This window comes from Microtus pennsylvanicus, chromosome 19 (genome assembly GCF_037038515.1).
Source record: "Microtus pennsylvanicus isolate mMicPen1 chromosome 19, mMicPen1.hap1, whole genome shotgun sequence".
Classification (NCBI taxonomy): Eukaryota; Metazoa; Chordata; class Mammalia; order Rodentia; family Cricetidae; genus Microtus; species Microtus pennsylvanicus.
Genome location: NC_134597.1, coordinates 36686792 through 36703625, shown reverse-complemented (window position 1 = coordinate 36703625; position 16834 = coordinate 36686792). Strand labels below are relative to the sequence as shown.

General features: G+C 37.3%; 1 protein-coding gene across 3 annotated transcripts in view; it reads left to right on the top strand.

Annotated features, from left to right (window-relative positions):
- Positions 1-16834, top strand: part of Tpk1 (thiamin pyrophosphokinase 1) — a 361699-nt gene that overhangs the window by 178988 nt on the left and 165877 nt on the right. For all 3 annotated transcript variants that reach the window (XM_075953689.1, XM_075953688.1, XM_075953687.1), the window contains one exon: positions 5955-6050. In XM_075953689.1, the coding sequence (XP_075809804.1) occupies positions 5955-6050 (96 nt within the window). The remainder of the gene's footprint in view (positions 1-5954; positions 6051-16834) is intronic.

Genomic DNA, 16834 nt, shown 5'->3' with positions numbered 1-16834 from the left:
GTAAAGAATTTTTCAAAATGTTTTTTGGCTTCTGATCTAGTGATCCTACTTTGAAGCCTGTCACACTGAACAGATCCAAGCCTGCAAAAGGGCAAGTTTGATATTAGTAGAGGCATGATTATTTCCCCAGTACAAGGCTTCCTGATGAAGTCATTTTATAGAGAATGTGGCTTGGTGCAAAAGCCAAAATACTATTTCAGATAAAGCTACTATTTCACACTACCTGTCAAAAGGAAAACTGTGATTTAAAAATGAACTGAAAATGACTTTCTTCAGATACACATTAAACCTAAGCAAGATTTTCCAGAAGTTTTTCCTGAATGGCAAGAAGAAGATATGGAGTCTGACTGTCTTTCTGTTTCTCTTTCTCATGAGTAATCAAATTAAATTTATATTTTATGTGATACTAGTCATAGTGTTCATGTTTAATTCTGCTAGTCTACGTTTATAGTATCTGGTAGACCCCTTCTTCACATATGATAAAGATAATAGTTGTGTGTTTTAATTTTTCAGTGCTTAGGTTTCCTGCATGTTAGGCAAGCACTCTGGTAGTGAGCTATTATCCCTCCCCCACCACAGATACTGTACAGCATTCTTTAACAGAGCTGCACACACATGACACATAGCGACCTAAAAAGAGTAGTTGATTGGTAACTTATAATTAAGTTTGTGTAACTTTATCTTGCTTTTGTTTATAGGATGAGAGATGCTTGATGAATATGATTATTGTCAACTGAAAAACTAGAACAGAATTCGTAAACTGGTTTCTCTAACTTCTTAACACCTTGCTTTTCCTCTAGTGTTTGTGTTCTTTAGGAAAGTTCAAGTGGGTATGTGATTCCACGTCTTCAAAAGATTGTTTTTAGGTTAGAAAAAAATTAAAATCACCTTAACATCAACATATACTGAACATTTTGTCATCAGTCCAGATATTTTTGTTTTAAGTCATTGTAAACTACAATTAATGGAATATAATATCAAAAATCACAATCCAGCTTGAGAAGACTATTTATAACTTAATAAAATTGAGTTACATAAATTTCTACATGTTAAATGATAAGAAATAAATACAGATATATGCAGTGTGAAACTGGATCTACCTGCTGGCTCTTAAAATAGTAATACTTTTTTTGCTTTAAAAAACACTGAATTTTATGTGACTAAGAAAAATCAATGAACATGTAGTTTTCACCAAGGAATATCACCTTACACCTATTTAAGGCCATTGTAGTTTTAACTTTGTGTGGGTGTTTTTTTTGGTGTGTTTCTAATTAAAATATATGTCTTCTTATTGGGAAACTAATCTTGCAGACCACCAGGTAAAAACTCAAGTCCTTCTAATGCTAAGTTTCATGGCCTCTTCTTCTTCATTTTGTATTGATTGTTGTGAGGGCTTTAATATTTTCAAAAAGAAAATATCCAATCAGTGAAAATGTTCAATATTGTAGTGTTTCTGACTCTGACAAGTTAGTGTTTGTTTAGTGTTATCAGTATCCCCCTGTCTAATATGGATGTACATTTGTGGATAACTTACATCGGTTCCATCTTTTTCTTTGCTGCCTCCTACTTCCTCTTTATTAGTCTTACTTTTTTTACTAGAGGACTGAGAATAATGAAGTCAGTGTGAGTGTGTGTGTGTGTGTGTGTGTGTGTGTGTGTGTATTTGTATTCTTTGAAAATTTCAAACCTTTATACAATGTAGCTTGATCACATTCATCCTCCAGTATCCACTTCCAAATCCATAATCTCCCTGAAAATAACCCCTCCCAACGTCATACTCTTTTTATTTTTCCAATTTTTATTTTTAATGTATTTTGAGTAAAATATAATTGACTCACTTTCCCTTTACTCCTTCCAACCTATGTCATGTGCCCATCTCACTCTCAAATTGATAACCTCTTTTTCTTAGATCATTATTGTTACATGTGTGTGCACATGCAACTATATAAATGCAATCTTCTGAGTCCATTTTTGTTGCTAGTGTGTGTGTGACTTTAGGGCTGACCACTTTGTATTGAATAATCAATTATAGATCACAACCCTGGGAGAGGGTATTTTTCCTCCTCTCGGTTGTCATTAGTTAACTGTTGTTCTTTGTTTGCAGATTGAACATTGTGAGATTTTTTTCTTTCCTTTTCATGTTAGTGAGACTTGATCTCATCATTGTTCAGGTATTCTTTAATTAGACATTTCTCAGAGACACATTTCACGTCAGATTTCCTGATCCTCTGGCTTGCGCAGTCTTTTCATCCCCTCTCCCACAATGTTTCTGGAGCCTTCTTTAGTTACGGGAGTTGTGTTGTAGATGCATCCATTGGGACTGGAGTCCCCATGACCTGTTGATCTCTGACTTGTGTCTAGTTGTGAATTTCTGTAACGGCCTCCATTTTCTGTAAAGAGGCACTTCTTTGATAAGGGATGAGAGCCTACAGTACAACTAGAGAGCTGTTGCTTACCTGCAAGAGAAAGAATACCACTATTGCACCTTTCTGTATGTTCACGATGTTGGTCAGTGTTGTGGTTCATAGGCTTCCTGGCTGGAAATCTATTGTTTCCCTTCCTTTGCAGCTTGCGTAAGACTTTTTGATGCTTTGGAAGCTACACTTCAGGAAGGAGGCCTCCAAGTTAGATCTAGGTCCAATCATGCAAGTCCTGTGTCCCAAGTTGTGATGTCACAATGAAGTCATATTTAGCTGTTCCTGCATTTGGGCTGGAATTCATTTTGCAGACCTTCTCTTTGAAATTGAAAGCTGCTATGCAGGTAACTGTTTCCACTTCCAGTGACTTCATTGTTAGTCTTTTATTTTATTTTTTTTTCTTTTTGTTTTTCGAGACCGGGTTTCTCTGTGGCTTTGGAGCCTGTCCTGGAACTAGCTCTGTAGATCAGGCTGGTCTCGAACTCACAGAGATCCTCCTGCCTCTGCCTCTCGAGTGCTGGGATTAAAGGCATGTGCCACCATCGCCCAGCTTTGTTAGTCTTTTATACTCATTAAATTTCCTAGGTGTGATAGCCTTTAAGCATTTTAGGCAAGATTTCTAGAAATTCTAGGTTTCATTCTCTTCTCACTGTTCAGTGTTAGGAGTCTCTCTTCTCATCTTGACCTGGGACTTTCTGTGGTTACATTACAAATGAGAAGGTAAAGTTAGGTATCCCAACCTTATTCATTTGTGTCAAGTGATATATATAGAATTATATCTTGTTCCCCTTCTCTTTTCTCTCCAAACCCTACCAGGCAAGCATATGTCTTGTTCTCTCTTGAATTCATAATCTTTTTTTGATTGTCCTCATATTTATACATATGTGTGTGTATGTATGTATATATATATATATATATATATATATATATATATATATATATATTCCCAGCTATATAAATATAACCTGTTCCATTTCTGAAATGTTTACTTGTATGTATATGATTTCAGGACTTACCACTCAGTACTGGATAATGGTTTCGGGAAGCTTTTCCATGGGTAAGACTTTCTCCTGTTCTCAGTCTCCCCCTGTTGCCCATGGTTTTTGTCTAGGGTTGAGGCCCTTGAGATTTCCTTCTTCTATATGAGCGTGTCTAGCGATGTCACCATTGTTTGGGCCTTGGTAAGGCAGCCTTGTTAATGAGATTTCCTGTTTGTAGCTTCTCTGACATTTTTGTGAGACAAGACACACACGTCACAGCAAACTTCCTACTTCTGTGGCTCTTACGATATTTCCCCCTCCTCTTCTGCAAAGATCCCTGAGCTTTACATGCAGGAGTTGTGTTGTGGATGTGTCATTTTGAACCAGGCACCGTAGTCTCTTGTCCTCTGTGTTTTGATCAGTTGTGCTCTCTGTCATGGTCGCCATCTGTTGCTAAAGGAAGTTCCTCTGATGTAAGGGGAGAACAACACTTATCTGTGTGTATAAGGATAAATATTTAGAGTATAGTTAGAAATTATGATGGGTATTGAAGTGGTTCGTCTTTAAGATGCATGACTTCACTAGCCCTGGGTAATTCATTCACTGTGTTTCCAACTTTCAGAGATAAAAATACTAATAATAAGTACCATTCTCATTGAGCTGATTCAAGAAATATTACAAGACATTTTGTTTTCAGATGGATATAAACATGTCCCTCTTCATGGCAATAACCAGAATATTTGTATCCATGCTCTTGCTGAATATTACTGTGTAGCTAAGAGTCATCAGGTCAATTGTGGTCTTCTTTAATCTGTAAGATATTGTAGTGGCTCTAGATTTTATTCTGCTGAATTGACATTTTCTCTGTCGCTGTCTGCTAACTGTGTGAGGTCAGCCTGGAAGGTAGACTGGTCCATTACTCATTCATTACTGTTTATTTGTCTGTTGAGGTTTCTTTTTTTTGCATAATTGTTCTATTGTCACTATTTTAAAAAGAAAGACAAATCTCAGTTCTTAAGTGTGGTATGGTTAGCAAGAAGATGCTGCCTCAGCCTACTGCCAAAACAAATTTCTATAAACATCTATAAATATCTTACATTTAACATATTTAATATAATATGTTCCTAGATTTCAAAAAAATAAACATCATGAAAATATTTATTAGATACTTACTGTGTAGCAGACAGGTGCCATAATGGGAAACAGTTCAGAAAGAAACATAATTCCTACCCTCAGGGAGTTCTCCATATAATGGTAGTTGGTGACAGCCTTATCAGTCACTTTATTAATATCACTAAGTGACTCGCATATGTCTTTCTTTTTAAGACTGTTAGCTTTAGATCAGCCTCTTGTTCATGCCCTTGCTTGGTGATTATAGAAAATTTCAATGTTCTTTTAGGGTCAGGAAATTATGACTTTGATCTTGTAAAGATGACATATGTGTCTTTTAGAGCATCATATATTTCTGAATGGTGAGAAATTAATTTTTTCACTGGTCACTTCATTGTAAGGAAGTCATAAATGAATAACGCACAGCTTGAGCTTGACACATTAAAAGAGACCTTGAGGTAAAAGAAGAAGCCTTAAATCTACTGAGATGGTTCTTAGAATAATTTAGAAGTCCGTATGGGTGTTTTTGTATCCTTGAAAACTCTTTGAATGGCAACTCTATACACCGGGTTATGTTAAACTTTCCCTTACTCAGCTGCTTGTCAGGAGTGCAAGAATTGTTTCATTCCGAATTAAGAAGTATAGAGATCCATCCCGGTCTTGTTTTATACACCTTTACTCTGTATGACTTTGGGAAAGAAGATATCTTTTCAGAACCCCGGGTTCTTTATCCATCTGCGTTCACAAGATATGAAGAATTGCACTCTTCAGGCTTTGTCCTCTGAAATAGGCTTCAGTGTCCTGAAGATGAGAAGTTATACCGAAGGCAAAGAAGTCATAACGTCCTCCATAATGTCTCAAGGATAAATCAAGACACATGTGTGCACAAGGGAAGCTCTTTGTGCTGCTCCTCATCCGGGGAAGCAGGACTTTAAAGGAATCTTTCAGGACAGCTAACCAGATTTTACCTAAAGTATAAAATGTAACCTCTAGTTCAATATCAATGCTAGTTTTTCCATTTATGTAACTCAAATGATGAAGTCTGCTTAAAGAAAGTAGTTTTGAAAGAAATACTTTCATTTTAATTTAGGTAATTTCACTGTGAATATAATTTATTTTATTAATACAAAGTACTTATGTTAATCTTGAATGTTATCACATCGGTATCTCTGAAGGACTGATTACATGTTTAAATATGTACTTTCCTTAGGGAAAATGATTGATATAATCATCTTATAATTGTAACTTCATTCCTGGTGTGTCCCTTTATGTGAAAGAAAAAAGGTACAAAGATAATGATGCTGATTCTAATGAGGGAGTAGTACTAGCCTTGTAGGATTTATCTAATGATAACTTATCTTTATTTATTTTATTTTTTCGAAGCTTGTCCTTTTGATCATGTGCTGAAGTCATAGCTTATTCTTAACTTTCTCTCTTCAACATATAGGGCTGTGATCTTATTTCAACTCCTGATCAAGATCATACTGATTTTACCAAGTGTCTTCAAGTGCTCCAAAGGAAGATAGAAGAAAAAGAGTTGCAGGTAAGATGTGTCCTTATCGGAAAGGAAGGTCTGCTAGTCAAGGTGCCAAAAACCATGTGTATTTATTTATTTCTGTGATGTTACTTTTGAGTTTTCACCTTTTTTTCCTTGTGTATCACATAAATCTGAACTGAGCAGGATAAACAAATAAGTGTGCATAGATAAGAGACCACAAATATTGATGGCTTAGAACTATAAATAAGTGAACTGGATCACATGTAATCCGAACAGATATTTTTGCCAGCTTAAAGTAATCAACACATCATCGTCTCTCACATACTATTGCCAGGTAGAGCTCTGCATGTTTTGTAATATTTCTATTTAAATGTTGTGTCTTGTGTATACAAAACAGATAAGGTCTTGATTTGGCACATGAGCCATCATTGCAAAGTTTATGTAACGAAATTAAAATACTGCTTTTATTGTATTTTAACTAGAGAAGGCTTTTACTGATTTGCATTTGTGTATTCTTTAATGATTTTCATCAATCACACAAATGTTCAATTAAATTAGTTAGTACACAGCCTACATTTCTTATACTTTCATTACATGTTAAAGTGGTAAGAAATTTGTTTTAGGTCTTTCTTTAAATGAACATCTAGAAAATTACAACTGAAGCATTGAATGATAAATTTTTATTGTTTGGTCTGGCAAGGGCAGTAAGTTAAGCCAATATGTATTATCACCAAGGAAACACCCTTGAATATTAGAATGCTTTTGCTAGCACAAGTATGAGCAAATGCTTGCTAATCTGCTATAGTTAGTCTACTGCAGAAAGGAAGCCTGCAAGCACGCCTCAGACAGGTCCTTACTCTGCTTGATTTACATTCACATGCTGTGTGGCTTTGTCTTCACAAAGCTTCCTTGAGGGCATTGCTGCCACCAGTACCTTTTACCCTTTGCAGCAGAGAGGGAAAGCTATGAAGGATTTCTCCTCCTTTTCCACCATCAGCCAACTTCACTCTCAGAATCTCTCTATTTTACCACCCATGGGTTGGCAAGAGAGGACGAGGGTTCGCTGTCTGCTGTGTAGAATGAGGACTGGGCTTGATCCACTGGGTTGTTTATTCAGAGTACCCAATATCCATCTGGCAGAAGGCATGGTGTGGGAGAAGCAACTCTAATAAGAAATTATTCTTTAGCAATGAGGTCCCTCAGAGATTTATTCCAGCATATATATTCTAAGTTGAGAGAATAAATCTTCTTCTCTATTTGAAGAAAAACCTTGTTAACTGTCATAATTGGCAAGTAGTTCAATGTGCAGACACAACAAAAACAATTCAGTGAACATTGCTGAACTATACTAAATATTTTGTGCTATTTTTCAGCAGTAAATTGCTACAATTTAGTATTTGTTTACTAAAAAAAAAAGAAAAGAAAACAGCCAATTGAGAATTATCTACTTTAAACACATATAGCTGATTTGGGGTTTATTAAGAAAAAATTATCAATCTTTGCAACTGTATCTCTATTTTTCAAGCACTTCTGTAAAAATTATCAAAAATAGAAACGTAATTATGTGATTCCCATTTTATATAATTAATAGTATCTATAATACAGTGTTTAGTCATTGTGTTTCAAAAGAAACAATTATATCTCAACTCAACAAGATCCCCATATACAGTAAACTCCCAAACTAAGGTAAAAGAAATGATCTGGAAAAAAATAATGAAAGTATCAAAATAAGCAAATAATAATTGCTATTATTATTATTACATCCAATCAGTGAGGAAGAGGTACCTGCTAAGGACCAGCAAGTGCGCACTCATAGCAATGACTTTGTCTTCCAGCTGTGCTGGTCCTAGGTCTGTTGTTTCTGGGAGGAATGTGTTTGGCTCTGGGATTTTCAGGGAACAGCTTGGACTTCTTGCACTGAGTGCCAAAGGAGTTGCAGCTGGGTAGTGGCATGCATGAACTGCAGTGTGGAGGAAAATGCACTCAAACCTGCCCTAGTGTCCACAGCCTCTGGCATGCTCCGAACCTGCATCTTCAGCTCTATACTTGGTGGGTCTTTCTTACAGCTCCTAAAATCTACTATATTCCCTCCTCTTCTGTCCCCAGGTAATTCTGTGTGTTTGTCTCTTTATTTGAAATCCTGTTTTGTTTAGTTTTGCTTTGGTTTTCTTGCCTCAACCTTCCTTGACTGATTTGCCAGCCTTTCCTTAGTTGCCATGTAGCTTAGGGTCCACTCCTCCTCATTTCCATATAGCCCGTTATTTCTCCTTCAGGGTATGCTGAACACTTTAAAGCATTTTGTTGTTTCTAATTATTTGCACCAAGTTTTTTTTCACATCTTTGCTATCCATCCCAGGAAGCTGGGATCAGGTGCAGGTGCTAGAGGCTTAATGGTAGTGCGTTGTATAAAGAGGCACTCAAAATATTTGGTGAGTTTGATATTTTGTGAACATAAAGAGAAACAGTTCTAGGAAGGCTTTTCAGGGGGGCTCTGACAGGCTAATAGGAGCTAAGCAGAAAAGAAGAAAAGCAAGTTTAAAATCCACACTGTACAACAAGGACAGGTAGCTTGGTAAAGGCAGGAAACACCATGTCCATTCTTCAGGGCCCCAGATAGGCCTGAGAATTAAATTAACATGAGCTGGATCAATAGAATAAAAGTTTGTGCGTTTATTTAATAGAGATTTTACATAGCATGAGAATCATTGAAGACATATGAAATCCCAAAGTAGCACTTAGGAACAGTTACTTAAATAATAGGCTAGACAAAGATTTTCAATGAAATAGATTTTTCATACAATATATTCAGATTAAGGTTTCCCTTCCTCCTCCTCCTCCCAGTTCCTCCTCACCTCCCCTTCTTTCCAGATCTACACCATTCTGTCTCTCAGTAAAACATAGGCACCTAAGGAATAATAGTAAAATAAAATAAGGTAAAACAAAACAAACAAGCCAAAATAGGACAAAACAACCAGACAATAGAAGGAGCCAAAGAAAAAGCATAAAAAAAAAACCACATAGGCAGAGAGACACACACATTCACTCACCCAGGAATACCGAAAAGCACAAAACTGATAGTCATAATATATGTGCAAAAGATTTATATGGTTAAAAAATAACTCTGGCAGCATTATGAGACAAAGATGTTACTGAGTTTGTTTTGTCTTTGTTATTTACCTTCCTGACATGGAGCCTACCCTTAAGAGTACTTTGTTTCCCCAGTGAGGTGCCCCTAGAGAAAACTGAGTGTTTCCTTTGCAAGTGGCTATCAATTGGAGATAGCTTCCGGTTAGGAAAGGAGCTGTGTGTCCGTTTCTCCTTTCAGCTCCAAGGACCTCCATCTGGACCACACCTATGCAAGCCCTGTGCGTGCTGCTTCAGTCTCTGTGAGTTCATGTGAGCTTTGATCCTGTTGATAGGGGGCCCTGTTTTCTAAGTGTCCTCCATCCCCCTGGCTCTTACTCTTTTACTGTCTCCTCTTCCACAGAGCACCCTGAACCCTGAGGGAAGGAATTGATGGAGACATCCCATTTAGGGCTAAGTGTTCCAAGGTCTCTCACTTCCTTCATAATGTTTAGCTTTAGGTCTCTTTATTTGTTCCCATCATCTATGGGAGCAATCTCTGGTGATGGGTAAGCAAAGCATGGATCTGCTTTCTTGGCAACAGAATGGACAAAGAATATTAATTGTGGGAAAACACCTAAATTATGTGCATAGGCATATTTTATTAGTACCTTATCCACCACCGTGCAAAATTCTTTTATTCTTCTTATCTTTGGGGATGAGCTGTATGTTCCCTCTTCTACAAGGGACTAAGTAATTGTTTTTAAGAACACTGTGAAGCTTTGTCTCTATCTTCATCCATTGCCAGATGAAGGTTCTATGGTGATATGCAAGATATTCATCAGTATGGCTATAGGATCGGACCATTTCAGGCTCCCTCTCCTCAGCTGCCCAAGGAACTAGCTGGGGACATCTCCATGGACACCTGGGAAGCCCTTTAGAGTCAAGTCTCTTGCCAACCCTAAAATGGCTCCCTTAATTAAGATATATACTTCCCTGCTCCCATATCCACCCTTCCTCCATCCCAACCATCCCATTCCCCCAAGCTGTCCCCATCCTCCCCTACTCACTTTTCTCTCTCCATCTCCCCTTACCCCCATCCTACCCCCACCCCCAAGTTCCCAATTTTTGCCCAGCAATCTTGTCTACTTCCAATATCCAGGAGGATAACTATATGTTTTTCTTTGGGTTCACTTTCTTATTTAACTTCTCTAGGATCACAAATTATAGGCTCGATGTCCTTTATTTATAGCTAGAAACCAATTATGAGTGAGTACATCCCATGTTCATCTTTTTGGGTCTGGGTCACCTCACTCAGGATAGTGTTTTCTATTTCCATCCATTTGCATGGATGAAAATTCAAGATGTCATTGTTTTTTATGTAGTACTCTAATATGTATATATTCCACACTTTCTTTATCCATTCTTCCATAGAAGGGCATCTAGGTTGTTTCCAGGTTCTGGCTATTACAAATAATGCTGCTATGCACATAGTTGAACAAATGCTTTTGTAGTATGATAGGGCATCTCTTGGGTATATTCCCAGGAGTGGTATTGCTGGATCATGGTCAATGAGGGCTGACTGAGAAGCCAAGGACAATGGCACTGGGTTTTGATCCTACTGCACGTACTGGCTTTGTGGGAGCCGAGTCTCTTTGGATGCTCACCTGCCTGGACCTGGATGGAGGGGGGAGCACCTTCGACTTCCCACAGGGCAGGGAACCCTCACTGCTCTTTGGACTGGAGAGGGAAAAGAAGGGGAGTGGGGGAGGGGGAGGGAAATGGGATGTGGGGAGGAGGCAGAAATTTTTAATAAAAATAAAAATAATAATAATATTAAGAAGAAGATGAAGAAGAAGAAGAAGAAGAAGAAGAAGAAGAAGAAGAAGAAGAAGAAGAAGAAGAAGAAGAAGAAGAAGAAGAAGAAGAAGAAGAAGAAGAAGAAACACTGTGAAGGCCAGAGACATCTTTTTGTACCGAGTTTTTTGCGTGTCTCTAATGTAAATATTCAGCATGCTAGAGTGGTCTATATAAGTTGCGGTGGCTTATTCTGAGCTTCCTCGGTTTCAGTGAGCCAGTCAAGACAGTTTGAGAAGGTTATGATGGAAGAGACAATTATTATTTTAATATTTTAAGAAATATGCTTAGAGAGTGGGGAGATTGTTCAGATGGCTGCACGAGCTCGAGGACCTAAATTAGATCCCCGATACGATGTAAAAACAGTGTTTGTTGGCATGTTTCTATAATCTTGAGGATTATAGGCATTATATTTATTATAATGCTAAGAGTTTATCCTTAGCATTGCGGAGGCAGTGGCAGGAGAATTCAAGCCAGACAGCCTAGCAGAATAGTGAGCTCAGATTTAGGAAGAAATCTTTGTCCCAGAAAATAAGGTAGATGGTGATTGAGGAAAACATCCAATGTTAACTTCTTGTACACTCACACCTCTGTGTTTCCCATGGTGAAGACTTGTTGAAGTAGCTGTTATCCAGGCTGAAAAGCATGATGATGGTAGTCTGTCTACAGCTGTGCTTATACTGTCTGTACTTGTAGCCAAGGACAGTCTGAAAATATAAGCTAATAATTGCAGGGATCAGTAGTTCATGGGTTTCTACATGTTGCACACTTGTGGATGAAACAGTGTTTTGTCCATTCTTCTCTGGAAATATAGATTAATCCCTCTGTCTGGGGATTCCATGTTGTGTTTGCTTCTTTCCCTTTAGTCATTCTTTTGTTATTTTGTGTATTAGGTTGGTGCACACAGGATCACAGTTCTTGTTGAGAGATCCTATCTGTCGTCACATGCCTTATCACAATGGCTCCATCATTCTCTTCCCTTGTCTCATCACATAGCATATTATTTCACACTGCTATAAGAAGAAAAAGTGTTGGATCTGTACAGTAATATTTTAGGCAGAAACCACATTCACATAACCTTCCCTCCAGCATATTGCTGTGCTTGTCCTATTTCATTTTTGGTTACTATTATATTACCATGTATTAAATTTGAGGAAATACAGTTTCTATGGGTTTCTATTGGATTTTTTCTAAAAGTGGAAGTATATCATGGATTGTTTTGATTTGATGAAATAGCAGGAGGTGAACATTAGAAAGGAAAATAATACAATATTCTCCGCATCTATTCTTCTATCTCAGCATGAGGTCATGACAATGTTTAAAATTTTCTTCCTCCAAATAATCCTTTTTGCTTCTCTTAATAAAACACATTTTCTATTTGATTTACTTCTTATTAATTTTTAAATAGAAATTTGTCACAAAAATACAAGAACCTACTGCAAAATAAAATTTTAATTATACTGTAGATAAATGAGGTACCCAGTGTAGTTAAACTTAGGGTTATACCATATAACATTGAACTTTGCAGAATTTGAATTCAATATTGTTCTTAGCCTGAAGGAGTTTACTATCTAGAATATGAGACTAATTGAAGAAAAATTGCATGAATTATCTTTATTTCAAACCCAATTGCCCTCGAGTCCTATCCTTCCACAGAAGGTTTCTTTGATGCATGTGAGTTTTAATGCTTTGCTTTCATGCTGCAGCATTCCTTATCTTAACAGACTCATGAATAATTCATTTATCAGGATGACATCTGATATGAATGAGTCTTCAAAAACACTTATTTTCTAGTGCTGTGATTAAGCACGAGACCTAAACCATGCTATTCAATAGGAAACATTGGAAGTTGTGGCTCCAAGCACCAAAGACAATAATGTACACATTCTTAGAATGAAGCAGGAATACACCCACAGTAGAAGAGAATGAGAGGATAGGTATCCTTAAGGTATTTACTGGTATTGCAGGACAGTAATTTGATGGCTTCCAATACCAATATATTTTTGCATCAACCTCACATATATTTCTCTTGTTTACTGAGCTAAGACATCAGACTGGAGTCCAGACTGACTTGTAGCTTGCTGTGTATTACACACTCATCTCAAACCTTAGAGCAAACTTAAACCTTACCTAAACCTCTGAGTATTGAGCTTACATACGTGAACCTCTGTATCCAACATTTTCTCCCCCTTTTCCTCTTCCTTCTCCTTCTTCTTGTCCTCCCTCTTTCTCTTTTCCCTTTTTGTCTTTTGTCCTTTCCTTTTTCCTCTTTCCTCCCTATTTTTTCTTTCTTTTTTTGAGACAGAGTTTCACTCTATAGCCCAAATTGATGAGAAAACAACTGATGATATTTTAAATATAGATTTTATATCAATAATAAATCAATCAACCAATAAGTTTTATATTAATTTATTTCTGTGTTTTTAGCAATTTCATACTGTACTGGTTTTATAGGCTAAAACTCAAGAACACTTTATCCTTTGCCATACTGCTCTAGGTAATTTAATAAAATAATGAAGGCTACTGAATAGGTATTGGGAATATCTATATTCTATTCAATCATATGTAAATACTATATAAAAATAAAAGCTTATATATAAACTTAATGTTTACTCATTTCATAACCTGAGAAAATACTGACTTGTGATGTGTATATGGTAGGAATAGTTTTTGTGTTAGTTAATTATGTCTGGATTTGATTTCTCCACTACCATGAAGCATATATTAAAAATTATAGGTTATCCTTCTTTCATATTCTTCCCTCCGTGTAGATGTATTGCTATTACACATCAGCAAATGATGTGCATTTTAGACTAGTTACAGCCAACAATTACCCATATTGGATATAGGTATACAATATTTTATGATGGTTTTTATTTTACATATACTATAAATGTCTCATTTGAAAAAGCACCTCCTTTGAAAATCAAATTTAGGACTTATTCATTTGGATGTAGGGGAACTCATGGATCCCTAAGCCCTTTTTTGGTATCCAACTGGCTCCATTGTAGCTTTTTCTGATGAGCCAATATCTTCAGCCAGATCTGAAGCAAAATGTAATATTGCCTGTCAGTCTCTCTGTCTGTCTATTAAGAAATTAACACATATCAGAGAAGACTAAGGATATATGACAAAATAATTATTATCCTGGTGTGTGTCCTGAAATGGAAAGATGTCATGGATAGGTAGATGGTGAAATGTGAACAATTCCTAGTGAAGATCTTCAGCATTAGTTGTGACCAGTGGTCCATGGTTGTAAGATGATAATGTGCAAAGCTGGGTAAAGTACATACTGTCTGCATTACCTTGGTAGCACTTTTTTGTTTGTTTGTTTGTTTAAGGCAGAGTTTCTCTGTATATCCCTTGTTGTCCTGGAATTTGCTCTGCAGTCCAGGCTGGCCTCAAACTTACAGAGATCCACCTTCCTCTGCCTCTGTCTCCCAAGTACTGGGAATAAAGGCATCCACCACCACCTGGCTGACACCTTTGTAACATTAGCTTTGTAAATCTAAAATTAGTTCAGAATAAGAAGTTTATAAGAAGGAATATATAATTGTTTAAACGTCCTATTTCCATAAAATGAGAGCACAGGTTTTGTGACTAGATTCACGGTGGTGGAGAATATGAAGGCTCCTTAAATGTAGGCCAAAAGAAAAAAAAAGAAAAACAGCGAGTGAATTCCCTCACCTTTAAAGATGCCCTTAGAACATTTCCCATTTTGATTCTCTGCTTCATGTTTATACAACTATTTAGATGAAAACTGTTGTAAAATATCATTTTAAAATGTGTTCTATTTGTTTATCCTGTAGAACATTTGTTTAATGGTATGAAGATGTTTTGCATTCTTTTATGTTACATTTGTTTAACTTTGTGAAGCTGTGTTACTTTGCCTGTCTAAAACACCTGATTGGTTTAATAAAGAACTGAATGGCAAGTAGCAAGGTAGGAGAAAGAGTAGGTGGGGCTGTCAGGCAGAGAGAATAAACGGGAGGAGCAACCTGGGAGGAGCAAGAGGACAAGAAGAGGAGGACTCCGTGCCCAGCCACCCAGCCAGACATGAAATAAGAAGGAAAGAAAATATACACAAAAATAGAAAAAGGTAAAAGCCCAGAGGTAAAAGACAGATGGAATAATTTAAGTCAATAAAAGCTGCCAAAAAACTAAGACCGAGCTAAGGCCAAGCATTTATAAGAAAGAATAAGCCCTTCTGTGTGATTTATTTGGGAGCTTCATGGCAGGCGCTCCCAAAAGAGCAAAGAGTAAAAACCCCCAACAACAGAAAACTTCTAGGAAATGTTAGTTTGATACTGGCAGCAGTTAAGCTGAAGGGGAAGACCAGGACTTTGCTATCTTTCCGCATCTTCAAGGGATATGTTTCATAACGCGATAGAACGCCATCACCTGTGGAACTGCCCCTGAGGTGTGTTAACCAGAGGGATTCGGTGGACTCGCTGTTTATTTCTGCATTCTCTATCTGCCCTGATAGCCTTTTCCCCACTCTTCATCGCCCCTCCTTGGCCCCATCACACTGCCTCATGTTCCTTCTCCTATGTCCCTTGGCTTCTGCTAACAGTTCTGAACCATTAACAGCCTAATCTAGCTAACTCTCTCCAAAAAATACAAAACCGTATTTCCACTAGCTAACTAGTGAGACAGGCACTTCAGTGTGTAAAACAAGATTCACTATCTTTCTCACACTCATTCTCCTTCTCTCACTCAGTGGCATTACCTTCCATCTACCTGTATATACTTTAAAATTACCTGATGTCCTCCTCAGTGGCTGATCACACTTACAATCCTACAGGTCTCTCTCTCTTGCATACACTTTTTCTCTGCAGTCTTACTACATTGGCTCAGTTGATTTGTTCACCCTCCGTAGCCCGTCCTCCTCCTGAAAAGTCACATGTGGTACATTAATTGTACAACGGCTTTAAATCACTAACGAGCTCCCTTTGTTATGTATTTGGGAAACAGCTGGCCAGGCCCTGAATGTTTTTCCTGTAACGTGTGTACACATTCCAGAAGATGCTGTGGTTTTCCTTTGCACATGTACTCTGCGATTCAACCTGGGAGCTTTCATTCTCCTCAAACATTTGGCTACATTTTAATAATGACTAGAGTTATTATAAAAATAACAATCCAAATTTACTTTTTTCTAAACTATTAGTACTAATAGCATTATAACTACAATGTAGGTGCTCAGGATCTTGGGTAACACTTGGATCTCTGTTTAGCCATGTGATGGTAAATAGCTATTTAAGTCTCAATTTTAGTAAAATGTGAGTACTAACTTACCTTATAACAGAATCATATGGTAAGTCATGACCACTAATATCCTGTAGTCTAATTCAGGAAACAGACAGGTGGAGCAACTCGGATTTGTTATAGATGTTTTACACCACCTTCAAATAGATCCAACTTTGTTGTTTGATAGATTTCTCTCAGATTGTGTATCACCTGTCTGTGTCATCCTTTCCTTTGCCATTTGAGGGAAAAATGGAATGACAGATATTCTTTGTAATGAGAATGTCGCTCATATTGGCAAGGCTCTCCTTGGCCTCTCTAAGGAGAACTCCCCACCCTTCCTTTCCAGCCTGTTGACTCTGTTGTTCTCATGGCCTCCCTTGCTCCTCTGTTTCCCTAGCACAATGGCATCTGGCACACTTCACATCTAGAGCATTTGTTTCTTTGATATCTTTGAATGGTAGAATACAGGCTTCACATGAACAGGTACTCATGTATATCAGCTTCCTGTTATGTCCTCTGCACCCAAACTCTGTCTGGAACATGTAGGAGCCCCATAAATATTTATAAAATAAATTACCATGTTAAAATTTGGAAAAATCCTATTTAGTAAACACTATTATCAAATGTTAGTAAACATTTTTGCCAGCTTTAATTTAAAAAGC